The sequence below is a fragment of the Nyctibius grandis genome, chromosome 6 (assembly GCF_013368605.1).
Source record: "Nyctibius grandis isolate bNycGra1 chromosome 6, bNycGra1.pri, whole genome shotgun sequence".
In the NCBI taxonomy this organism is placed as follows: Eukaryota; Metazoa; Chordata; class Aves; order Nyctibiiformes; family Nyctibiidae; genus Nyctibius; species Nyctibius grandis.
The window spans coordinates 58,405,663-58,431,838 of NC_090663.1; the positions used below are offsets into that span (position 1 = coordinate 58,405,663).

The following is a 26,176-nucleotide window of genomic DNA, read 5'->3' on the forward strand; positions in this document are numbered from 1 at the left end:
GTTTGAATTTCCTGCAGTCACAGTGCAATGAAAACAGTAGCAAAAGTTTTTTAGTTGTTTAGCCATCGTAAAAACATACTAATTTTCAGTATCAGCTGATCATAAAATTACATCTCTTCAGTGTCAAGTTCTGCTTACTGGGACAGTGGTTAACCCCGCTGAAGTCAATAGCAAAATTCTGCTGATGTCCTAAGGAAAGAGTTGGTGAATCATAGGGCTACACCAAAGTAAATGGACAAACCCCAACATGTTCAGTCTGTACTTTGTGGACTGATGAATTATTCTTTCCTTGTCGTACCACACTGCCCTTTTACAGGCATGAAACCTCCCGGGACCTCTTCCAGAGAGAAAACCCCTGGCAGCTGCTGACGGCTGGTGAAAGGGACTGCTGGTGTCACTTGTGAAGCCGCTGTGGGGGCTGACTCATCTGCACCTTCTTTTTGCATCACTCATCTGTGATGGCCTATTTCTATAGAGAAAACAAGACTCTCTATCATACCGTGGTCCTACTCTATTTAACCTTACTTTAGGATTTACTCAGGTAAACCTGTGAATACATAAATATGGAAAGATTTGGAGAAAGTGAAAATGCTACAAGAGCTACTCAATTAATCTCAACCCCTCCCCAAAATGGTTCCCAGTGAAAGTGCCATGATGAGAGGACTGTAACAGCAAACAGTTCCTCATTGTTCCCTGCGTTATAGAGACTGAGTATCCCAGGGCAGAAAGGAAGGGTGAACACTGGATACAAAGATTCATTTTCTTGTTAAAAATGCCTTCTACACATAACTACCTTGTGCAGAAGCCTTTCGTTTATGGGCGTAAAAACTTGTAACGTTGGTTCAGCAAAATACACCGCCGCCTAACCCGGTCTCCCGCCCCTCTCTCCTCCGCAGGCAGCAGCCCCGACCGCAAGCCGCAGCCGAGGCGGCGGCCTGCCTTCCACAAGACGTTTAGGGATAGGCAGCATCGCAGAAAAATCCCTCCCGCCGCCCCATGGGTAAAGCCTGAGCCCCTCCGCCCCGGCGGGCCGGGACAGGTGTGGGGCGGCGGGAAAGCGGAGGAACGGCCTCAGGAGCTGCAGCACGAGGGGGGGCGTGTGGCGCGTGTTACCACGCCGCACGCGACCGCAGCCGGCACTAATGGTCGGACCGGCGCCCCTCACTCCCTCCGCGCCACACCACCCCCCGGTCCGGCGGGCGGCCCCACCCGGCCGCTCTAACAAAGAAGGCCCGGCGCCGCGGCGAGGGGTGGGAGCCACCGCTCCCTGCGGGGACCCGCCCCTCAGCTCCCTCCTTCCCGGCCGGGGGCGCTGCCGCCGGCCCCGCACCACCTCCTCCCTCCGTGGCTGCCCGCCCTTCCCCGGCGGCGGCAGCGGGCGGCGGCAGGGTGCTGCCGGGCGGGCGGGGTGTCGCCCAGGCGGCCTTGCCCGGATGTGCTACCCTGACTCATAGTCGCGCCGCACGCAGGCTCCGCGCCGCTGCCGCTGCCGCGCCCGCACCGCTCCGCGCACACGCCTTCCGCGCCTCCCTCCGCGGCAGCGGAGAAGCGGTGGCAGCAGCAGTAGCAGGAGGGGAAGGAGGAGGAGGCCGCGGCGGCACCATGGGTAAGTCGCCCCAGCTCCGCGCTGTGCAGCCCCCTGCCGCCGCCCCTCTGCCCCCGGAGGCCGCCGCCCCTCTGCCCCCGGAGGCCGCCGCCCGCTCGTCTCCGGCGGGCGGGGAGAGGCGACTGGTACAACTTCCTCATCGGCCGCCTTCCTCCCTCCGCGCCTTAGACGGGGAGGAGGGTCGGGGCGGCAGCGGGGCTCCGCCGAGCGCCCCCGGCGCTGCCGTGGCCCCTGCCCGGCCCCTGCCGCGCAAAGTTTCCGCGGCTCCTGCGCTGCCGCCGGCCGGCCCCGCCTGCCGGCGCTGCCCCAGCCCGGCGCCTGGCTGGTCAGCCCCGTGGTGCTCCCCGCACGGCACTCGCGGTCCTGGGTGTGAAATCAAATGGGTCAGAGAAAAGATAAATTCCCCGAGTGTGAAGGGGGATTCAGAGCAAGGAGTTATATAAGGCACCCCCAGGACGCTTTCCCAGTTACTCTTTGCATAATAGAGACAGTTGTGGTAATACGGTTAGGAGATTATTTTATAATCGCTGTTCATTGTTTGTGGAAGACACAGGATCCTCGTATTTCTCCGGCTCTTAGAAAGAACATTACTCATGCCTACAAATGCAGCCATATTACCGCTACCTTTTTTATCTTAAGATTGTAAATTAAGTAGTTTCACACTGATCGCCGCTTGCATGGAGCTTCCAACAAATGGCATGTGAATCTAGGAAGTGTAGTATATGATTTTTCTTTACAAAGTGCTCAATGAATTTCTCTTGCCTTCTTCACCTCTTCTCTTGCACAAACTACAGCTCTCCTGGTATTAAACAGGGTCTGTAAAACAGATTTCTCAGAAATCTGGCTGTAACATAGATCCCAGAGATGGGTAAGGAGTGCCCCCCTTGAGCTGTCAAAGACACAGCCAGTCTGCCAAATGTGATGGTGGGATCTAGGTTGTGGATCCCGAGGGCAAGGAGCTGTTGTTTGCAATCAGCGTATGGAGGTGGCAGTTCCTGAATTCAGCTCAGGGGTTTGACATCAGCACTTCCTGTGGCCTTAGGTAAATCAGTAGTTTCTTTGCAGATCACACACATCTTTCACTTTTAACTAGAAGTTTCCATGGCAAGAAGCAGTTGCAGTGCCTTAGTTTTTCTGACTGTGACATGAGGATAAATACTTATTTAACTCATTTAAAGTAGTGGAGAACCTTTGGAGAACGGCTCAAATTAGAAGCTGCAAGTGTCAGGCATGAGGAATAACTGTCAGATTTAATCAGAATTAGGTAAAACTGTAACGTAATAGTCAAGGTCTCTTTTCATGTGGGTGGAAAAGACAAGACACCATGATTTAGTTTGCATATGTTTCCTGTCTCCATTCACAAAGTAGGACTATTAATCTCATCGTTCTGGTTAAAGTCTAGTTGTAGCTAACTCTGCTTTTGCTTCCAAAAATAAAAACTTCAGGGCATCAGCTAAACGCTGTTTAGAAAAGCTGGTGCAGAATGAGCGCAGCACTCCTTTTTAGATGAGACTATGCTTCGGTTGCAGGCAAGTTTGTAAACAGTTTGAGAATCTGCTACAGCTTGCTGCATAAGTAAGAGTAGTTATAATTATTTTCAGAGAGACTGAAATAACTTTCCTGTAGAATCTATCAGTATCTGTCCATAATTGCCCAGAGAGATTGCTTGTGAAAATACAGAGGAACCTTTTTTTTTTTCCCCTCACTTCTTCATATATCGGGGCCTGATTCTACTGTCTTTAAAATCAAGGCAAACTCTAAGTAGCCTCTGCGGCAGATCTTGTTGCTCCAAGGAGTGAGTGGCGAAGACTGAAATCAGTTTCACCTTGGCTAGCAACTAATAATGACTTTCCATGTTTGAGATCTATATTTAAGCTCATACAGCCAGTGTACTAGCTTCCCTCATTCAGCCTATAGTACTCTTTTTGGTACCGCATTGCATAAAAGTTGAAAATCCTTAGAATTAAATCAAGGATGAATTTGTCCTTCCTGTAGCTTATATATCATTCCATAAATCGTGCTCAACAAACAAGCATTTGTGGCAGAGACTGCAGTAATGTCTTATGGTTAAACATATGGTCTATTCTGTATTTATGAAGGTTGGTATAGTATTAGCTGGTTTGTATACTAATGGTGTAAAATGGAAGCCCAAGCAGATGTATTCTAACTACAATCAAAATATTTCTGTTGTTAAAAAGACTTATCATATGCATGTGGATCTGCATTATATTTACTGTATAGAAATACCTCTGCTGCCACTCTGGTTCCAAGTGTGTATTCCTCTGAAGACATTCTCATGGCAGTTGTTCCCTCCTAGAGGATAGTGATTTCCTTTCATTGATATAAGTTCTTTCCAAAATTATAATTTTTGTTGCTTGCATTTATAGTTTTTAAAGTGTCTGAGTACAGTTTAAACAATATTCAACTTCTGGCTTCAAGAGGCAAGTTGCCTTAAGTACTCCTGGCAGTAGAGCACTTTGAATACTTGAGATGACATGTATACCACCAGTACTTTACTTCTGTTTTTATAAGAACAGTTACAGGTTTTTCTTTTCAGTTACTGATGTAATGCTTCAGTTTCACAGTGAATGGCTCCTTTCCCCAGTCATTTTTCTTGGTTTTAACCTTGGAAAAACACAACGTGTATACTTGTGCAAGCACACTGTATCCAAGAAAAGCTTTCTGTTTTAGAGCAGTGGCCTATGGAGGCTATTGTAAGCAGACTGCAGTTATTCCACAGATGTAAATTAATAAAATAAAAATCAGGAACTTGGTTACATGTTGACTGTTCAACAGCCATCCATTGGCCTCAAAAGATGGGGAAACACCGCCTATGAGAGTTTGTATGCAGAATACAAATACAAATCACAATTTGGTTTTTATGGCACATATCAGTTTGTTTGACGTGTTGGTGCTATGGTCTCTTAACAGTGAAAGCTCATAAAAACATCCTTCCATTTTGCGTATACTGGTTTTGTTAGCAGGAAATGGAAGGCAGCCGGCAGCCTCTGCTCTAATGAAGCTTGGTAAGTACTTAGTGCTTAGTTGGGCAACAAACTGTGAAAGCAACCTGCTAGTTGCACAATGAGACCAAGGAGTTTTGTAGACTCTTTTTACAATACCTAGCAGGAATAACACGATAACAAGATATAGAAGGTACATCGGCTATAACACAGATGGATTTATTTAAGTACTGTCCATTTAGCTACACTGTTGTCAGAACAAAGATTTATATTGCCCCTCTCTGCCCAATATACTCAATTTTCTCTGCCAGTTTCCCTGAAGAATTACCACGTGCAACTATGTATCAAGTTTTGGGGTCAGCCTGGTGGTTGTCAAACACCAAATCCAAACTGAACCACAGATCAGGGTGTAACAAGCTACTGTCTGTCTTCAGGACACTGGTCCACAAAATAAAGGAGGCAGGAGAGTGTGAAGCTTCAGGCATGGCTGTGTGCAATGTTGCTTTTGGGAAGATAGGGATAAAATTGCTTGCTTTTTATTAGAAAATGTAATCAGGAGCCTCAGACATGAAAGGAATGAAAGCTAATGAAAAGAGTCTTCCATTTTGAGAGCTCTTCTGCTAGTTTCCTTACAAGAGATGCAAGTCAGCCTAATAAACTGCTTGGAAAAGAGCTATGTCAATTGCACAAAAAGATAATTTTTAATTCTTTTAAAGTTTTTGCTAAAACAATGAGGCTTCTAACAACACCAACATATTAGTTCTAGCCAGCCAGAATACACCAGTTTAAGCCAGTATAAAATGTTGTATTGGCATTTCCTAAAAACGAGACTGATTGTGGCAAAAGTCTTGTCTTTAAAACGCAAACATGGAGGAAACTGCTTTTGGACTGCATCTCTTTTGCTTCAGTAATGTTCCTCAAAGTGTGCTTCTGAAGTAGCCAGGGAGGTTAGGTTAGTTCTGACTGACCTTCCTTAATGAATAACTGTTCCTGTGTTCAGGCCAATATTTCTGATCTTTCGTTATTATGTGAGACTGAAAGCAACCAATTTTGTCTTTAGCTTTAGGTTAAAGGCTTCATTCACAAGTGTGTTTCCTGAGAACAGAATATTTGGAGGTAGTTTCAGAAGTCTGTGAGGAACATCTGGCTTTCTGTAGCGTCAAAATAAAAGTGGAAAGAGAAAGTGTAAAAGAACAGCTGAAACCTGAAGGAAACCAAGCAGTAATAATGGAAATGAGAAAGCTACCAAGACAAGAGACAAGAATAGAAGGGAACAAAAATCCCTTAAGGGAAATGCATGGAGGGAGAGGAATACTAGAAGCAAAGACAGGGATAATAAATGGATGAATGGAACAACAGAGGACAGAAATAGGAGAAAGAAGTTAGGAGCTCTACTCTGCCCACCACCCCCACCCCCCAAAAGAAAGGAAATAGTTGGGATATAAATGTAAATAAAATCAGATATTTTTTACCCTCTTTTTTGTAGTACCATTTGGCTGCTGCTGACAGTCCTTGAGAAGACTCATTATAATTTTCTATCATCCTCAAGTAAAACTTATTTATTTCTGGAAGATCTGAGAATTTAATTATTTCTAAATATGTAAAATAAAAAAAAAAGGGATTAACATAAACTAGCATTTGCTCAATAAAGGGGAAAACAGTGTCATCACCATTTGACAGGAGAGAAAGCTACGGAGAGTCTTCTATGGCATCTGTCAAGGAGGTTGGTTGTTATCCCTTCTTAACTCTGTCACAGGATGCAGTTCATGTTTTAGGATGACAAAGGGACATTAAACAGTGACCCAGTTACTTACGTAAGAGAAAACCCACTTTCCACTGTTGACTAGTCCACCTGGGTCTGTTCACATGCTGTGTGTTCAAGAAAACAAGCATCCCTGCTGTCTTGATACTGTTGGAGGCATTATGTTTAAGACTCTGACTTGTTTCCAGATTAAAATAGATTAAGAACTACATCTAAACTTCTGGAGATTAGGAGTCTTATAATGTTGATGTGTGTTCTCCAGCTAATGGAGAACAGAAATTTTTTTAATGACAGTTTGAACTTTAATTAGACAAGGACCTTTTGCAAGTAAGGGATTTTATAAGTAGCAGCTTTCACTGCAAGGACAATCTCCCAGGGCCTCTTTTTGTTAAATATGGTCAAGAAAATTGTTTCTGTTTAAAAATTTTAATATAATGGCAACCAAATGAAATTTGTTTTGGTAGAGTCAAATGATAGTTAAAAGCCACAGACTTCTGAATGTTAAAGTTCCTTTTAGTGCAAAAAATTGCTGATGTGTATTAGAATTTATGTGTGCTCCAGATATGCCTAATAGAATTTGTAAACTCTCTGTAACAAATGGCTGTGGTTTAAGGAGCCTCAAAGCTCTGTACACAGCCTGGCGACGTTTGTTCAGCCTGAGAGTTTTGCAGTTCTAGTTTAGGGAGCTTTGAAGTTGTGCAGAAACCCTGGTGATCTCAGACCATTCTTAAGCTGTAGTTCAAGTAGATTACAAAGTTGGCAGACACTCAGAAGAATTTGTCAAATCTATAAAGCAGATAACTCCAGATAGGGGACAGAATTTAGCGCAGGCTGCTTTGGGACCTGCAAAGAAATACAGCGTACCTTAACTGTACAAGTATAAGTGTGCACTGGCAAGGGATGTGTCTTAGAAATATCTGACTTGAAGCACTTTCAGATACATCTTCACAAATTCTGATAAGAAATATCAGGCAATAAATGTGTGTGTGTCTGAAGCAGTTTGAGTTCAAAATATGCATAAATTGAGACAATGTAGATGCCTGTACTAAGTCATGTTAAAATTCACGGTTTAAAATTAATGAAGTGCTTTCATTTCATGCTTTCCATTTCTAGGTTAGACACAAACTACTTATAAAAATCACATTTACACATTTAAAAATCAGGGAAAATGAAAAAAAAAATCACACTTTGCAAAGGAAATATTTTAAGTGATCCATTTCAATATTAGGTCCCATTTTCCTCATATTTCACAGGTCTTAAAGCTTACTGCTTCCTAGTCTTGTATTATAGGAATATCTGAGGCATAAGTAAATTCTGAGCTTTTATTAAAACACCGAACTATCCCTTGTGTTAGTGATAGCTCAAGGAGATTCATGAAAGTTAATCAGTGTTGTTGAAGTTCATTAGTTGGTTCCGTCCACTGATACTTGCCAACCTGATGGACACAATAATTTTGAAGAAATATGCAAAATTTGTGTATAATTTTTATTTTTATTTTTTGTTGGCCCTTCCTAGCAGCTGACTCGGATTTAACAAGTCATTTCAGTATCTGATTAAATCCGGTTAAGCAGGTGCTTAAATTCACATGGTGAATAGCAGCCTTTCTTTCAGGCTTATTGCCTGTGCTCTGCAAATACACTTGGGAGTAAGACTGGACAGAGAATAATAAGGAAATTATAAGAGAGAGGTGGAGACTGAGTGAGAAGACTGAGATTCATGGAGGAGAGCAGCTAAGCAGTGTAGGATGGATGACATGACCAGGGTTGAACAAAACCTTGGAGAGATTTGTCAGGGCTGCCAATAAGCCTGTGGGGAACAGGTTTGTGTTTGGGAGACCTGGGGAGGTGACAGCTCAGCGTCTCCTGGTGGTCTTGAGTTTGCATATCCACTGTCAGCCACCTGTGCATTTTTATGACCTTCCTGATACACTAATATGGGAGCATCAGGGCACAAAACCTGCATTTGAAAACCTGATTCATACCACATTCTTCACCTTTCAGTAAATGTTTTTACCTCTAGAATACACCAGTCCAAAAAAATCGAGGAAAGATGTCTACAGTTGGAAGAAAACTCCCTCATACCCAGCACTTTACAAACTCTGTTCTACCCCATTTGCCCTTAATTAAACCCAGACTGGAATCTAAAATTGCATTGAACCATACAAATTAGTTCTGTGACAACATGTTGTGGCTGAAAGCTGAAAATTCTGCTAGCTGAGCTATTTAACATAAATACCAAAAAACGTAAAATGTGAACACCTGCAAGCCTTTGGTTTCTAGGGTAAGTGGAGTGTTTGGTTGGGGAGGTCTGTGTGTTGCTGGGGGTGGCCTGCTCTCTGGCAGCTAGGAACTCCTCTTGGGACCATACTTAGAAACGCTTCCTGTCATTGATGTTGGACATGACAGTCCAGTGACTTAAATTAATGGGACTATTTTAGCATATCTAGCCTTAAATGCAACTTTACAAGTACATGTCACTATTTACAGGGCCAGTAGTACACCTGTTCCCTTCGCTAGCCTTGCTAAGTTCATTCCTCTATCCCTTCTCTGTGGAGAAATGCCATTGTGCTTGCAGTCGACAGCACCCAGTACCCTGCAGGCATAACTTGAGTTCAGTACTGCAAATAGCCGCTTGTGCTACATCAAGGCTTTGCAACAATTTCCTTAAATCAAAATGCTGTTTTATCTTGACAGCAGGAGCAAAGCATGGGAAGAGAAAAGGGTTTTAAAACCAAAGCGGGATTGTACACATCTTTCTTATATAAATCTTTCCTGTCCACAGAATGTTTAACTTACCTCTCCTGGGCCTCTGGAGGAACTGACTGAAGTCAGTTTTCCGAGTCTGGTGTACTTGGTAATAGCATCTTCATATCTCTGACCACTTCCTCCAGCAATCTTCCAGTGTGCACACTGGAAGTCACTGGATTACTGATCATGTTAGGACCCTGTTGTACAAATACCTAAGGCACCCCTCCTGAACTTCAGTGAGCAATCTGAGAGGAAATGCAGTGAGTGAATGTGACCATCAAGAGGAGTGGCAGCAGCAATGAACAGTTATGAGGTATTTCCACACTTACCTTTCTCTCTTTTTTCCCCTCTCCCCTGAGTAACTAGTAGCCATTATTTTTCCTCCTTCCTCTGCCATGCTTGTATGTTGAACTGATTTTAGGATCAGGATGTTGTTTTATGGTGGCGGGGGGGGAAAGGCCAACCACAACAGAATGCTGGTCTGTGAACACATTCATTGTAAAAATGTCTGGTATGATTAAATGAATTTAGAAATCCATTAATAGGCTTTATACAAATACATTTGCCCTCATCCTGCAAAACCTATTGGGCAGTCCTCTTTCTTACCTGGTTCTCCACGAAGCTCAGGGAGAATATACAGACATGCCGGCTTCTGCCATATGGAATTAGGGGAAAAACAGGGAAATGCTGGCGATTGAGGGAAAGAGATGGAACATGTACATAAGGGATTGCTGACAGGAACCAAACACGTTCAAGGGGTTATTTTGTCTTTTTTAAACCTTTGAAATAAAAATTCTATCACCCATTTACAGCAAGATAGTGCTTTAGTCCAATCAAAGATACTAATCAATACGTTTATGTGCAGCAGTGCCCAAAATACAGTGTGCACTTTCCAGGCAAACACCACACTTCTCTACCTGATGTCACAAGGTACTTATTTTCTTCAAGTCTTTTCCGTTTTACCTAAGAATTCTTTCTTACTCTTCGCACTCTCTTTCGCAGCCATCCTATTCCTTCAGGCTTCTTTATTTCATTGCCCAGTTTTCTATAATGTTATCCTCCTGCAGTTGTCTGTTCTTTTCTGTCTTTCCTCCCATCTCCTACTCTCTCTCCTCCTCTGGTTCTGTCTTTATTAATTAAATATCTGACAGCTTCTTCTATCATCTGCCCTTTCCACTATCTTTATTAGGGAAAGAATTGAAAAACTGGTGCTCTACTTTCTAATTTCAAGAAGTGATATTTTTCTTCTCTTCAGTTAAATATCAGTTATTTGCAACCAGTTTAAAATCATGCTTCAGTTTTGCCTAATGTACTTATACAATAAGTGAGAATATATGGAAGAATGTATCTTGTAGGCAAGAAATTGTAGAGAATTGGGCCCTATTCATGTAAATGCTATTTATACAGCATTCTTGTACCCACACAAAGCCCACATTGAGTACCACTGAAGTCACTGGGATCCTGCTTTTCTGACTCAGCTGTAGCAGAGCTTAAACTGTCCTGTTTTGGTGAAACTATGTAAAATGGCATAGAATCTCTCCATCCTTTCAAGATGGAGTAATATTGCCTCTCCAGTTTATACAGTTGTGGGGAAAATGGTGGACACTGGACCAATTTTAACCATCAGAAGCACTGTTAAATGTCTTTTATTCTTAGATGTGATGCTATACTAACACGTAGCACCTGAAGGAACTTGCCAAATGAAGAAAGAGCCGTATCTTATGAAAAAGAAAATGATATGGTGAACTTGATATTTCTTAAAAATTGATAGAATTATATAGTTTATATAATTTGTTATATCAAAGAAGAAACCAGTTGAGCATGGGGATAATCATATTAGAACATCCTCCTGTAAAAGAAAGAGTAAGCGTGGTGTCATAAGCTATTAATATACATACAGTGACCTTTGTTCTACCTTGTAGCAGCATAGGAAAAAAGAAAAATTATGTTTTCAGAAATCTGTTTCAGAAACTCACTTTGTAGCCATTAGATAATGACTTTCAATGCTTTCTGATATTCCCAGAAAATGTTAGGAATACCTCTTTGCAAGACTGCTACATGTTATGCTTCTAATGACACATCCATTAAGAGTGTGGACACTTAATGCTCTGAAGGCAAGAATGGTGGAGAGAAACAAAAGAAATTCAATACACTTCAGAATGCATCTTCATCCCAGAAATCATCTGAAGTGCTTGTTTATCTTTATGAAGGCCATAACTTCTCCCTTTATGAGGAGGGTGAAGGCATCACAGTTCTTTTTTTGGCTGTTGAGAACAAGGTAGAATTTAAGACTTCTTATACAGTCGCTGGAAGAGACTGGAAGAGTTCTCTTGTGAACATAAAATTTGAGTTCAGTGCATGTACCAAGTTCAAAACAGATGGCTGGAGAGAGAAATGCCCTAGATAATATAGCACTTCATGTTAGCAAGGAGTGGCCTGTTTTACTCTTTCTTTTCTTCTTTAAATTGATATTAAATAGGCTTTCTGATAAACAGCAACAGCTGTGGACTACTGGATTGTTTTTAACCTGCTTGGGCCTTCTGTTTCTGAACAGTTTTCTGTACTTCAGTGATCTCAACAGCAAGGTGTCACTTGGAAGCCAGCATACTTCAGCAACTATTTAAACTAAATTGCTTTCTTTTCTAAAATCAGAAATGGTCGTCAACAAAACAGCATTTTTGGCTGTACATAAAGAACTTGCTGGGTTTTTTGAAAGCTGGTTAATAGGCGCGTTTTACAAAATGACTTAATCTTTGGCAGGTTTTTTGAAACACAGGCTTTTCTGTTTGACCCCTTTTATGTTTTAAAAAATAAATAGATGAGCCTATTAAATAAATTTCTGGTAATGGGAAAAAAAATCTTACAATCAGAAATATGCTGGAGAGCCTGCTTGCGGATTAAGATTAGACAATGTTTGTGCAGGCAGAGATGTAACTGAGATCAAGGGTTAGATATCAAACTTGAAAATTCAGGAATTCTTGCAAGCTCCTGATTTTTTTTCTTCTTTCTTCTCCCCAGACTCATGTACTTCTTGCAAAAGCAGCCGTTGTAACAAAACAAGCCTCTTCTGATTTTGGTCACTATTTGGAATTAAAATATTTTTGTTTTAACACATAATTGTTGGCCTCTCAAAGAACAATCAGAATAGGTTTTTGATAGCCACTATGGTTATTGTATTTATATAACAGTAAAAGGTTCTGTACTTCTTAGGCTTTGATCATGTAGCATGTTATTTTCTAACACCTTCAGAAGGTCAGTGCATGTTTAGAAGCCAAATTCTGCTTGTTTACATGAGCATACTATTCTGCTCTGTGTTTGTGGAACTAATTTGTCCACAGAATTCAGCCTACCATTTGAATATTTTCATTCTAGAGGTTTTTGTTGCTTCATCTAATACAATCTAAGAGTAACATAAAACCATCAGACAAGAAAGTCTGGTTGCTTTGACATGGAAGACCTGCATGCTCAACACAGAGCTTAGGAAGAGGCATTAATTTAATGAAAGTAAAATTTTTTTCAGTGCTGAAACATGACTTGTTTAAATTGAATACAGCAAACTCTATCAAATGACAGGTTTAAGTGTGTGTTGTAATTTTAAATGATGCTGTATTGCAGTGCTTTAAAGTGACCTGGTTGCAAAGCATTTAGAAAAGGTAATCTGTTGAAACCAGTTTTGCTGCTGAAGCCTCTGTGTAGTCAGATTATGGCCTCAGTTCCCAATTGCCCTGTATTATGCATAAATTGACTGCAAATTTGATTTAAGATGGTAATTGGGCCCAAACTGTAGCTTTTATATTCTGCCTGGGCATAAATGACCATAGGATAATGGGCAATAAAATGATTGGTAATAAAATGATGCCCATGGTGCCTTCATATTTGAGATGACTTGAAGAAGTCTTGTTTTTAAATACTCATCATGGTTTAGTAGAACGAATGGTTTTAAGATCTGCATAGTTTTGAGGCTGCAGTGACTCACAACTGTGGAAGCCAGAAAAAGCTGCGGATGTTTGATACACTGGAGAGTTTGAGGCACAAGGGAATTAGGAGTTGTATTCTCAAAAGACTCTAGTCAGTCCAGTGTATCATGATATCAGACACAGATGAGGAAATCTGACTTCTCATGCATTAGAGAGAAAAGGTAGATGTGCTGGCCATGGGTGACAAACAGATAGTTACTGAAAAGATAAGAGCACTGAGCTCTATCATTAAAAAAAATTCTCTTCAGAGGGATCTATAAACATTAATTAATCTAAATAGCCTTTTAACTGAGAAAGTGAAGATAATATTATGTGTAACTACATGAAAAGTGAAGCAGGGAAATAAAACCAAGCTCAAATTTAGCCCTCTCCCCAATCTGTTTCTTTAGAAAAGTGAAAACAAGAGCAAGAGAGTAGATTGTAAAAAGGTGTCTTCCTCTCTACTTCCATTCTCATGCAGGATTTAAAGTTAATGTATGGCAGAAGGCTGCTATTGACCCAGACAGAGAAATAGGAAATAAGTGAAAACTAGATTTTTACCTTGAACTCTGAAACGTGAAAGTAAACAAGTAGCCTAACAAATGAAAGGCACAGTGTGCAAAAGAGATATTGGTTCAATATATGTGAAAACATTTGCTCCTAAAATGTGGTTTTCTAGTGTGATACTGCATCTTTAAAAGATATATCAAGGTGCAAAAGGTGTCATAATGACAGCTAGAATTAAAACCAGCATTTCCAAAGGCCTCTGTTCAAACCACAGCTCCTTATTCACCACAAAATGTAAAGTTTCTGGGTATTTTGATAATTATTTCATTATATACGTATCATGTCATAACAATTAATAGGCTAGGAAGTTCCTAACCACTTGTTTTAATAGGAATGTGGAGAGTTAATATGGTTTTGTAGTTCTAACTAGTAAACAATTCATAAAATCACCTCTGTGGTACTTATGTTCCGTTGGTGTCATGTACACTGTCATCTCACAAATTTTGAGATTTTTTTAATCAGAAGTCACATTTTAAATATTTTTTTTTTCTTTTCAGAGATAGAAATGATTAATAATCTTTCCTCAGTATTAAAATATTGCTACAGAAAGCAAGCCTCATTCAAGCTCTTTTTATTTGCCTTTACAACTGAAGACCACAGTGAAAGGGAGTCTTCCTTCTCTGTTGTTCACAGTTGTACTCAGATCCTTCTGGAATAATGTAAAGGACTTACTAAATCAAGATAAGTTTGCATCATACTCAACACGTTGCTTTTCCCCAATAGTAAGACTTAGCCTCCATGATATTTTACAATCACATGTGTCTTCTCATATGTGGGAATTTAAGCAGTACCAAAAATACATACCCTATTGAGTAAATGCAAGACAAGAATCTCACAATAAAAATTAACAGTATGTTAGCAACACAAAGGAAGTAATTTTATACATACAAAGGAGTCCTCTCTTACCTGTGTTTGAGGATTTTTCTTCTTGAGCTCAAAACTGCTACATTTTGTAGAACAAAAGGGTACTTACATGTCTGGAAAGAAAGGAAGAGTTCTGTTACCCAAGAGTTAGATAGCAGGAATAGTCAGATCAGGATTTTTCCAATTAGCAATCCAAACTCTGCTAATATTTAGTAAGACTAAGCAGTTACATTTCTGTCACACAGCAAGACTTAGATGTACCTGTAATAAGTATGTCCTGCTTGGAAGCACTGTAATAAGCCCTGTGGCAGAAACAGTGAAGGTGTTTTGAGCTGAAATTAGAACAGATTTGTGGAATCATAGAAGAAATACAGAATTGTCATTTGGGAGGATTTTGAAGCTGGACTGTTGCCAACATTAGAACCAAGGCAACTATGACTTTGTCTAGCCAGTGCTTGAAGCCTCCATAGTCTTTGTAATGTCCTTTCAGGTAGCTGCAGGCCCCCCTTAGCCTTTTCTTTGCCGGACTAAAGAAGCCCCCGACCTCCCCTTACATGTCGTGTTGTGGGCAGATGCCCATTGTGGTAGCCCTGTCCTAGACTCCTTCCAGTTTTTCAGTATCCTTCTTGATCTGGGACACCCACAACCAGACAAAGAATTTTGGGACACACAAATCCTTGCCAGGCATCATGCAGAGCCTTGATCTGTTGGCCACACTCCTAATATAGCCAATATACAGTTTGCTTTATTTACCTTGAGAGCATGCTGCTGCCTCATGTTTTATTTGGCATCCACTGTAACCCCCGGGTCTTTTCAGCAGTTTGTTCCCAGCCTGCATTGATGCTTGGGGTTATTCTCATTGTGCCTAGCTGCCCGTTTCAATGGGACATGAGAAAGGAGAAAGACGTCTTTTTATCTTGTGCTTATAGCTGAAACATTAGCAATTTTCCTGATAAATATTGCTTTAAGGATCAGTTGCTGACTGTATTAATTAATATTACCTCAATAACATTCCATATGAGGCTTTTGTATGTTAATAAAATGGAGAGGAAGGATACTAAACCTGATAATGCTTTTTAAAATTTTTATTCTTGTATGCATCTTCTGGAAGTAAGTGGAATATGGCCAGCAGCAAAGCTGCACTGATCTATGCCTGCTGATACAGAAGCATCCTGGTCTTTTCCACTCATTTCATTAAAACCTCAGCATATCAACAGTAGTTAAAATTGACAGCAGGTTTTGGCTTGTGCATAATCCATGCATTTACTCCATGAAATGTGTCTCTAAGCTTTCCCCCTGTAATGTGTGACAAGTCCTGAACTAGTCTTTTCTCCACTTCCCCTTCCTTCCGCTTTCAAGGGATCAATTATAATTGAGGAAATAAAGTTTCAGAAAAGCATATTTGGAAAACTTAATAGGAGAGATTCTTTCCTCAGCTGTGGTCCCTCTGTGGCTGTCATCTGTGGGAGTTGTATGTGCTGACCAAGAGGAATTTCCTTGGCTCAAACACTATAAACGTGTGATATAGAGAGCACTGTGCTGTTCCTTAATGTTGGTGCAAGATTCCTGGTGGAGGATGGGCTAGGGCACATTGTTGGAATTTTTCAGACTATTGACAGACTGTTGCAAAGATTCTTAGTGTCTCTTGACTGTCAAGCAGTCCATAAATAACTCCTCAGTGCACTCAGTTATGCTAAAGGCTGCAGCATCTCTGTTAACATGCAGGAGCTGGTCAGGAAATCACCTCTCAGAAAATCATGCTGGTTTTCTGTTCTCTGCATCTCTGCCTTCTGAAGTGTCACTGCATCTTTCAGCCCTAATGCCAAAAGGACTAGCAGTCAATCAGTAGCTCAGTCCTTCTAAGAGTCTGTCTGTGTTGGGTAGTTTACTGACATTATAGACCAGTGTAACAGCACAACAACAGTTAAACAGTGATACAATTCTCTGAGACAATAATTGAAAGAGGTATAAAATAAATAACTTGAACATTCTGAAATACTTACTGCAGTAGAAGCTTCTCTGTTTAGGGAAGGGCTGCGTTACACGTATGCTTTGGATTTTACGTGCTGGTTCCCAGTGTTGCATTCAGAAACCTGAGCCAGGAGTTTTGGCTCTCTAAACAGTGCCTGGAGATCTCAGAGTAGGATCCACCACTGAGCTCAGCAGGAAACCACCCGTAATTAATATGCATACCATTTTCTGATCAGCACAATTTCTGCTTTAAGACCAGGGCCTGGAATTATTTCTTAGAGGTGGATGCCTGCACCTTTTCTATGAACGTCTGAACCTTCGTTCCTCCTTCTTTTCAAATGTGAATGGAGGAAGAGGCGCAACTGGGTTACCACCTTCACCTCCTTGGGATAGGCACACATTTACACAGGAAAGAGAATAGTCTAGGCTTTTTCTCTGCCTGAAATTGAAGCTGTGCCCTCAAATAGACCAGAAAACCAGGCCTGATAGTGGTATGCATTCATAGCCTATTAGTAAAGACATGTTTTTTAAAAGATGGAGGTGTTTAGTTCCAGCAGTTTTTCCTGTGACTGCTCATTTGTTTTATGCAATGACTGCTTAATATAAAATCTGTCTCAACAGAAGAGGTAGAAGGTGTTTCAGTCCTCACATGAAAAATATACAAATCTGATTTGTAGTCTGTTTCTGGGAAATTGTGTTTAAATCCTTTCAGGTAGAGGGTAGCATTCGGTTTATTTTCATGTTTAGGCTAATGTGCAAAAGGCACTTCCACATTTTTGCCATCTGCTTTCTATTGGATGTTAGTGCCTTTCTCCAAGAATTCCTATGTTGCATGTGTGGATGGGTGTCACGGTTTAAAGCTGGGCTGGCGATTAAACCTGCGGCAGATGCCCTCTGTTATCCCCCCCCTCCCCCCAGAGGGAAAGGGAAAGGGAAAAGGGAGAGAGACTTCTGGGTTGGAAAATTAAAACAGTTTTAATAAACTATAATAATGAAAAAAAAGTATAATAATAATAATAATAGAAACAATCAAATATATACAAATATATATACAAAACCAAGATTGAGCTCCCCTGAAGTCAGCCACGTCACCACCGGCACTGCAGGGCAGGCTCCGGGAAGGCCCAGCCTGGGCCTAGCGATGGTCGAGAGCTGGATTCAGGAACGCACGGATCGGGATCGGGGGCAGCAGGAAAACAGACGGAGTCCTCCCTGGACACCGGCCATAGCAGAAAGAGAGCGAGACCCTTGTGATCCCCCCGCTTTATACTGAGAATGACGTGTATGGGATGGAATACCCTCGTTGGTCAATTTTGTGTCACCTGCCCTGTCTGCTCCCCCCTGCAGCTGCGACCCCCCTTCGGCTCTTCACTCGTAAGCAGTGAGGAATTCAGCAGTGACCTTGGTTTCTCTCAAGAATAAGTACAGCAAGAGCCTTTCTGCACAACATCCCTACCGGTGCCTCAGTGATAACTACAAACTTCGAGCGTTATCAGTCCTGGAAGCAGACACCGTCTGCAAAAACATGCAGTTAGTTTCAGAAAGTGCAGTTACTTAGAGGAGACTTAGCTGAAAGTAAAAATCACTGAAAGGAAAATCGGCCTGGTTTAGGCCAAACCAGGACATTCCACCCCTTATTCCATACCATTCATGTCATACTCAGATCACCACTAACTTTTCATTTTAAAATATATACAGATAACATTAGTTTATGATTCATCTCTATACAAAAAAAAAGTTCATCAAGTTCATTTAGTTCAGGATTGTGGGTTTCCATCTGGCTAGGAGTCTCCCAGGGTAGGAGAGATGATATGAGCTTTGTCACAGTTCGTGCCCACGGGTTGCAGGTTAAAGATGTCAGTCTCGAGGAGGCTACTGGACGCCACTTGCAGCTAGCTCCGGTCTCATCACCACTGCTTCAACCTGAAAGACACTTATGAACACTGTTAGTATTATGCAGCAATTAACATCATGCAGTTCAGAATTAAGTATTCTCACCCAAGATCAGATCACCTTCAGGGACACATCGGACTCCGCCATCCTGCAGCATCACCCACCAAGTACATCCAGGTCCTTGAGCAAAAGCAATCCCATGAATGGGTTTACCTTTGCCCGTAGCAGGAAGAACCCAGACAGTTTTTCCCAACAGATTCCTTTCATGCACCACAGGGACTTTATCCCCTTCTACTGTATGTAAAAGGTCTGACTGAGCAGGGCCAGCTCGGTTGATAGATCCTCTGGTGTTAACTAGCCAGGTAGCTTGTGCCAAATGCTTATCCCAGTTTTTAAAGGTTCCACCTCCCATTGCTTTTAGGGTAGTTTTTAACAGCCCATTATACCGTTCAACTTTCCCAGATGCTGGTGCATGATAGGGGATGTGATATACCCATTCGATGCCATGCTCTTTGGCCCAGTTATCTATGAGACTGTTTTTGAAATGAGTACCATTGTCCGACTCAGTTCTCTCTGGTGTGCCATGTCGCCACAAGATTTGCTTTTCGAGGCCCAGGATAGTGTTCCGGGCAGTGGCATGGGGCACAGAGTATGTTTCTAGCCATCCGGTGGTCGCCTCCACCATGGTAAGTACATAACGTTTACCCTGGCGGGTCAGAGGGAGTGTGATGTAGTCAATTTGCCAGGCCTCCCCATATTTATATTTCAACCACCGCCCCCCATACCACAAAGGTTTTAACCGTTTGGCTTGCTTAATTGCGGCGCATGTTTCACAATCATGGATAACCTGTGCAATAGAGTCCATGGTTAAGTCCACCCCTCGGTCACGAGCCCATCTGTATGTTGCATCTCTCCCTTGATGACCTGAAGTGTCATGAGCCCACCGAGCTAAAAATAGTTCACCTTTATGTTCCCAGTCCAAATCTATTTGGAACACTTTAGCAGCCTGATCCGCTTGTTGGTTGTTTCGATGTTCCTCAGTTGCCCGACTTTTAGGTACGTGAGCATCTACATGACGTACCTTCACGACTAGTTTCTCTAGCCGAGCAGCAATATCTTGCCACAGTTCAACAGCCCAAATAGGTTTACCTTTACGCTGCCAGTTGCTTCGCTTCCACTGCTTTAACCACCCCCACAAGGCATTTGTCACCATCCATGAGTCAGTATAAAGATACAGCCTTGGCCACTTTTCTCGTTCAGCAATGTCTAAAGCCAGCTGGATGGCTTTTACCTCTGCAAATTGACTTGATTCACCTTGTCCTTCTGTGGCTTCGGTGACTCGTCGTATAGGACTCCGTACAGCAGCTTTCCACTTCCGATGCTTTCCTACAAGACGGCAGGATCCATCGGTGAACAGGGCATACTGCTTTTCATCCTCTGGTAGTTCATTATACGGTGGGGCTTCTTCAGCACATGTCACCTCCTTAGTCAACCTGGTGTCCCCCGGCTCCCCGGGGCTCACCATATTGATGGTGGCCTTAGCGCGGACGCCCGCTCGGCATAGCGCGCTGCAGCCCAGAACTCCTGGGCTCAAGCGATCCGGCGGGCTCGGCCTCCCGAGTAGCTGGGACTACAGGCGCGCGCCACCGCGCCCAGCCCGGCTAGCTCAGTCAGTAGAGCATGGGACTCTTAATCCCAGGGTCGTGGGTTCGTGCCCCACGTTGGGCGCCAATAAATCTGTCACGGTTTAAAGCTGGGCTGGCGATTAAACCTGCGGCAGATGCCCTCTGTTATCCCCCCACCTCCCCCCAGAGGGAAAGGGAAAGGGAAAAGGGAGAGAGACTTCTGGGCTGGAAAATTAAAACAGTTTTAATAAACTATAATAATGAAAAAAAAGTATAATAATAATAATAGAAACAATCAAATATATACAAATATATATACAAAACCAAGACTGAGCTCCCCTGAAGTCAGCCACGTCACCACCGGCACTGCAGGGCAGGCTCCGGGAAGGCCCAGCCTGGGCCTAGCGATGGTCGAGAGCTGGATTCAGGAACGCACGGATCGGGATCGGGGGCAGCAGGAAAACAGACGGAGTCCTCCCTGGACACCGGCCATAGCAGAAAGAGAGCGAGACCCTTGTGATCCCCCCGCTTTATACTGAGAATGACGTGTATGGGATGGAATACCCTCGTTGGTCAATTTTGGGTCACCTGCCCTGTCTGCTCCCCCCTGCAGCTGCGACCCCCCTTCGGCTCTTCACTCGTAAGCAGTGAGGAATTCAGCAGTGACCTTGGTTTCTCTCAAGAATAAGTACAGCAAGAGCCTTTCTGCACAACATCCCTACCGGTGCCTCAGTGATAACTACAAACTTCGAGCGTTATCAGTCCTGGAAGCAGACACTGTCTGCAAAAACATGCAGTTAGTTTCAGAAAGTGCAGTTACTTAGAGGAGACTTAGCTGAAAGTAAAAATCACTGAAAGGAAAATCGGCCTGGTTTAGGCCAAACCAGGACAATGGGGCACATTCAAAGAAGGGCCAAGAAGAGTCGCTCCCTCAGAGATCCTGATAAGGCTAAACAGGAATTTGGTTATTAAGCTGCCTGAGAAGACTAGGGGAGTTCTGGATTTGGGCTTAAGTTGAATGCATGTGGAGCTTCAAAGGAAAAAAGGTAAAATTTCTCCAGAATTTGGTGACAGGTGAATGGGAGGTATGCTTTCTAGAGTCATCTCTGTGTACAAACCTCATTTTTTTTTCTCCCCTGTGATTTAAGGGTGAGTTAAGATCTGCCTGGTCATCAGAGGGATAAATGTCTTTGAGACTACAGTGGGGATTCTTGATTTGGGGGCCGTAACATTTGCAGTTGTATCCAGTTGTCACAGAACCTTGCAACCCTTGTGAAACACGTCCCAAGGACTTGTTTGTTCTCCCAATCTGCTATTAGCGCTGTCCTTCATTCTTGAGACCTGCAAATTGTATGCAGAGCCTGACTCCTTTCAGTTTCTGTCAATATGACTCTTAGTCTGAGAGGTGGCTATTACGCAGTGAAAGCAAAGCAGTCCTTCACTTTGCAACATACTCAGATCCTGTTTGTGGGGGAAAAGAAAGAGACTTGCAATTTAATGTAACAAGTGGCATTTTTCAGAAATCTTTTGTCTTTTAAAAATATAGTTCTTTTTGGAAAAAAAACCCAAACCTTGGTTGCCTTTTTTTATTGAGCATCCTACAAATACATGAGTCTTGGAAGCATTTCACTTGTTTTTGGGATGTTGATTAGAAAAACAGAAACACAGCTGATTGCGGAATGGGGGATTAATAGTTTAACTGAGTCACAAGATTTAACACATATAAAGTAGCTTTTTCTTTTGGAGTTTTTTTCCCCTGATTTGCACTGTCAGAGTTTCTCTCTCCAAAACCATATTTTCAGTGGATACATATTGCATCTTCTCACTCATTCAGATGTTCGTCATAGTGGTTTGAAGTCATACTCGAGGCCTACAACATTTGGATTATGATTTACCCAGCTGCGCATATGTATTGTAATGTGCTGCCTCAGAACATCAGTATCATGTTTACTGCACTGTCACTGTTGTATAATTTTTACTAAATAAAGCTCTTAAATGCTGTGCAGAGGTTAATGATCACTTATAACTGCAGCAGTCATGCAGAATGCTAGTGGGTTTTGTGGAAATCTTTCTTTAAAATGGGGTTATATTAAGCATTTTGAGCACCATTTTAATTTTGCCATCTGATTATGCAGTTTTATGCCAGTCTTACATGAAGACTAAGTTGAATCCTTTCCCTCTAGAGAGCATCCGAGCTGATCCTATCGCTGCAGTGTTTTTATTGATGCTCTATATCCTATGCATTCTTAAGTGAGAACAAATAACTGCATTAATAGGCAAATATTTATCACTAGAGGGATTAACCACAGATGTTTACTAATCTTAGTAACACCAGGTTTAAGGCAGTACATAATACCTTTAAAAACAAGCTCTAGAGTACATTTTGGCCCTAAAAGCTTATACACTAATCATACCAACAACCCAGTCTTCAATTTACAATATGTGGGCACCACAATCTGCCTACAAAGTGTGTATTGTTGATTTGGGGCCATTTTAGTAATTTTTGCTAAACTGCTAAATTGAAGGACTAGCTGCATCAGATAATCTCACCAGCCAAGAAGCAGTGCTTTCCAGGATTGACAATTTCCTTCATGTCCTTCATTGACATTAGAGAATATTAAAAGCCTTTTTCTCCAAGGCATGAGGAGACTGTCACACTTCTATCAGCCCTTCTGGAGTTAAAGGAAATTTTTGCGTTACAGATTTTAACAATTGTGTTTTCAGGAGGAAAGGCACATTCTTATGTGATAGTCTTTCCCTCCGTTTCTTCCTTGGGACAAAAATGTTTTGCTGGGAGTAACTTTAGTAGGAGAATACAGGCAAACAGTTACTTACCACCATATAAATTTTTAATTGTAAGACGTTTGTCGATAAAGGGGTTTAGAGTCCCGTATTAGATTTGCAACTGAACTCTTTCTAACAAACTTACACTGAAAACCAAGCAATAGCACAAATGGCAGGTCACTTCCATTATGAACTTGTTTGCACACATTCATCAAATTCAAACAGTATATTTTCAGGGCTGAAAGCTTTCATGCACAGTTTGTAATTATCATGTGGCTTGTAATTAAAAGTAGTGATATTTTTTTTTTGTAATTTTTGGGAAAATTAAATAAAAACAAACTAAAAGCAAATTTTGAAAGTTCTCTGGAGAACAGCATAAATCACTGTTAAGACTTCAAATCTAAGGAATATGTGCCCTTTGGGACATCATTGTGAAGTCCCCCAGTCTGACAAGATGCAGAGGCTGCAACTCTCAACCTTCTGCTGGGATAGAGAATTGGGGGAAAACTCCAGGTTTCCGTAAAAAGATAACTGCAGGGACAAGTGTAGTAGATCAGCTGGTTTAGATGTATCTTGTTGTCAAAAAGGAAAATGGAACTTACATGACTGTTGTTGCGTAACGGAATATCTTATGTCTTTTTAATTATGAACAGCTAAGCTAATTTCATTTATGACTTTTTTTATTTGTTTTTATGCTTTATTTTACCACTGATAGATGTATTTGTTTATATTTATATCTCTGTATAAAATGTAAAAGAATAGAATACAAAGTGATCTTTATAATTACATCAGGGTAAATAGTTACTCTCCTTGCTGAGGTTTCGTTGAAGTGCATTGTGCGAGCCCTCAGTCTTTCAACGTCTAGTGTTACGTTCTGTGTCAGGCATCAGAGGTTTCTCACAGAGCTAACATGCTAAGGGAACTACATCAGCACAGCACACCATAGCAGCAGCTGTCACGGAGAAACTCAAGTCAATAGCTGGACCAGGAGAAAATGGGTTGCTAGAGAGCTCTGATCAACCTTGAATTTAAAACTAGCTGCTTGAAGATCCAGCAAACAAAACAATTTCTTAGCTTGGAAAAGGACCAGGAAATTTAAGTCTCCATATTTTAAGAGTTTTTAAAGGGCTTACCATTCAGAAAGATGCTCAAGGTCCTTGACTTGAGTCCTCCTAGACTTTCTAGAATGGTATGCATTTGCAGGCAGGTACCTCAATTTGTACCCCATAATCACATGCAAAAAGATAGTAGCAAAATAAAGAAAAGTTATTAACTGATAAAAATTTAAGATTTCAGACCAGGAGTGCAAAAGCAGATGACATAAATTGTTAATTTTCAGTGACAACTTGGCATTTAAGGTGCCAAGCTGCCTTTAAAAATGTAGCACTAAGTGAGTAATTATAAAGCACGTGCAGAAACATTGTTATGTTCTCTTATTAGGTCTTTTATAGGCTTTCCTTAAAGCTTCACAGCTTTTCCTAGATTAGTCACCATTTTTCCACTCGTCGGGCCTATTTTATTTTCTGTAGTAGGTTGCTCTTTGGGTGCTAATCATATGTGTTATGGCTTTGAAGATTGGCGTAGGTAGTTTTAATTAAGTCCAGAGCCATGATTTGAAAGAGAATGTCAAAGCAAAGATCTTTCTATTCAAACCCTTTCCAAAACTCCATTTTGTTGAATTGCCCACAAATTAATTAAAACAACAATAAAAATAGTCTTTATTTTTACAGTTTTATTCCCTTTAGTATCTCATTACATGTTAGGACTTCCAAGTGTTTATGCACATGTGGAAAACTACTTACAAAAATACTCCAGTAAGAATGAAAAAGTTACTCATAGATAAGTAGTGACAGAATTATCTGTCTTCTGCATACTTATCCTACAGAGATTTAAGATATAAATTAATCCCATTAATTTACCGATTTTATACTTGATTCAGTTAAAAGATGTTGAGGGATAGGAATGAGGAGGGAGTATTACTAAACCACTTGTTATAACTGAAATAGCATTTTTGTCTTACTGTATTTCTTGCATCCCAGACAATTGATCCTCTAGCTGAGAGTCCGATGGAGCATTCAGTCTTGTTTTACCTATCTTTTGACTCAATATAGTGCAGAAGTGGATCACCTAGATTACCTCTGCCAGTCTTGCAATGTTTTGAATCCTCCCCCATAATCTGGCTGTTACTATGATTATTTTAGTAGCTGTTTTGCATTGAGGGCTGTAGACCAGACCAAGAAATTTAGTGCTTATGTTTATGATGTATACAACCTTAACAGATAGACTCATAGCATCACATGAAAAATTAAGTCATTAGGGACATCAGAGGTCACCTAATACAGCCTCCTGTGCCAAGCTGGGCTAACTTTGAAGATCAGGTCACTCAGAACATTTTTTTTAATTGGGGGTGGGTTTTTTTTGGCAAACCAATTTTCATTTTCTAAGGCAAATTTGAATATAAATTACAGTGTGGAATTTATTTTTCTCTATTAAATACACATATTTTATCATAGTGACTAGAGAAATCTATAACTGATTTTGGCACTGAAAGATATATACATAATATATACTGAGCGTAGTACCCATCTGTTGCTGAAATCTCTCTCATTGCTCAGAGCAGTTCTTGAGATTTGTTTCCCCTGTGAAGATTTTTGTCACTGAACGTTTCTTTAACTTGCTGTCTGCTGTGACTTTTAATTCCCTGTACCCTACCTCTGTTCCGTTGGCCCTGAGCAGGCTGAGCAGTCTTACAATGTTTGCAGTTTTAGAACAACTAGGCACCAGGTTTTCACTTTCACTTTGTATTTGCCTAAGAAGGAGCTTGGAGCAGCAGTAGATTGAACAATCCTAAATGTTAGAAAAAATATATAAACCCAAGCAACAACCCAAAGCAAAACCTCAGCAGTTTACTTTCAAGGTTAGTTTCATATTTACATGAAAGTAAACTTGTTAGAACCTAGCCATCTGTACACTATTAGGTGCGTATTTGACAAAAAAAAAGAGGTAAATAAAAAAGCTGTCAAATGACTCTTGAACATTCGAACGGCTCAAAGGCTCTTCGTGTGGTAATGTTGGCACAGCTCCTAAGTGACCAGATGGAATTTTATTAACACTCAACAGGACAAGGGCTGAGATTTTGTTTCTTAAGTTACTATATTTGGAACGCTTGCAGAAAATGTGTCAGAAAGCTTCATGTTTTTTCCTACTACACAAAATTACACGTATACCTTCCCTTAATGCAAAGATGTTGACGGCTTCAGAGGTTGTAATTTCTGTAAGGTGGGTAAGAAAAGAGACATGAGATGTATCACAACTTTTTAGTGAATTTTAAGAAGGTATTTTTATATACACAATTAGTGATCATATTAAAAGCAGACTTTAGAAACAGGCTTTTTAATAAACAGAGTTAAAGAATGTGTTTTTATAAGAGACAACAAA

The 26,176-nt window shown here is 41.3% G+C and overlaps 1 protein-coding gene across 4 annotated transcripts in view; it reads left to right on the plus strand.

The window, feature by feature from the left end:
* The first annotated feature begins 1,378 nt into the window (after positions 1–1,378).
* RAP1GDS1 (Rap1 GTPase-GDP dissociation stimulator 1) overlaps positions 1,379–26,176 on the plus strand; it is a 112,286-nt gene continuing 87,488 nt past the window's right edge. For all 4 annotated transcript variants that reach the window (XM_068402847.1, XM_068402850.1, XM_068402849.1 and 1 more), the window contains exon 1: positions 1,379–1,606. In XM_068402847.1, the coding sequence (XP_068258948.1) occupies positions 1,603–1,606 (4 nt within the window). In that variant the 5' untranslated portion in view covers positions 1,379–1,602. The remainder of the gene's footprint in view (positions 1,607–26,176) is intronic.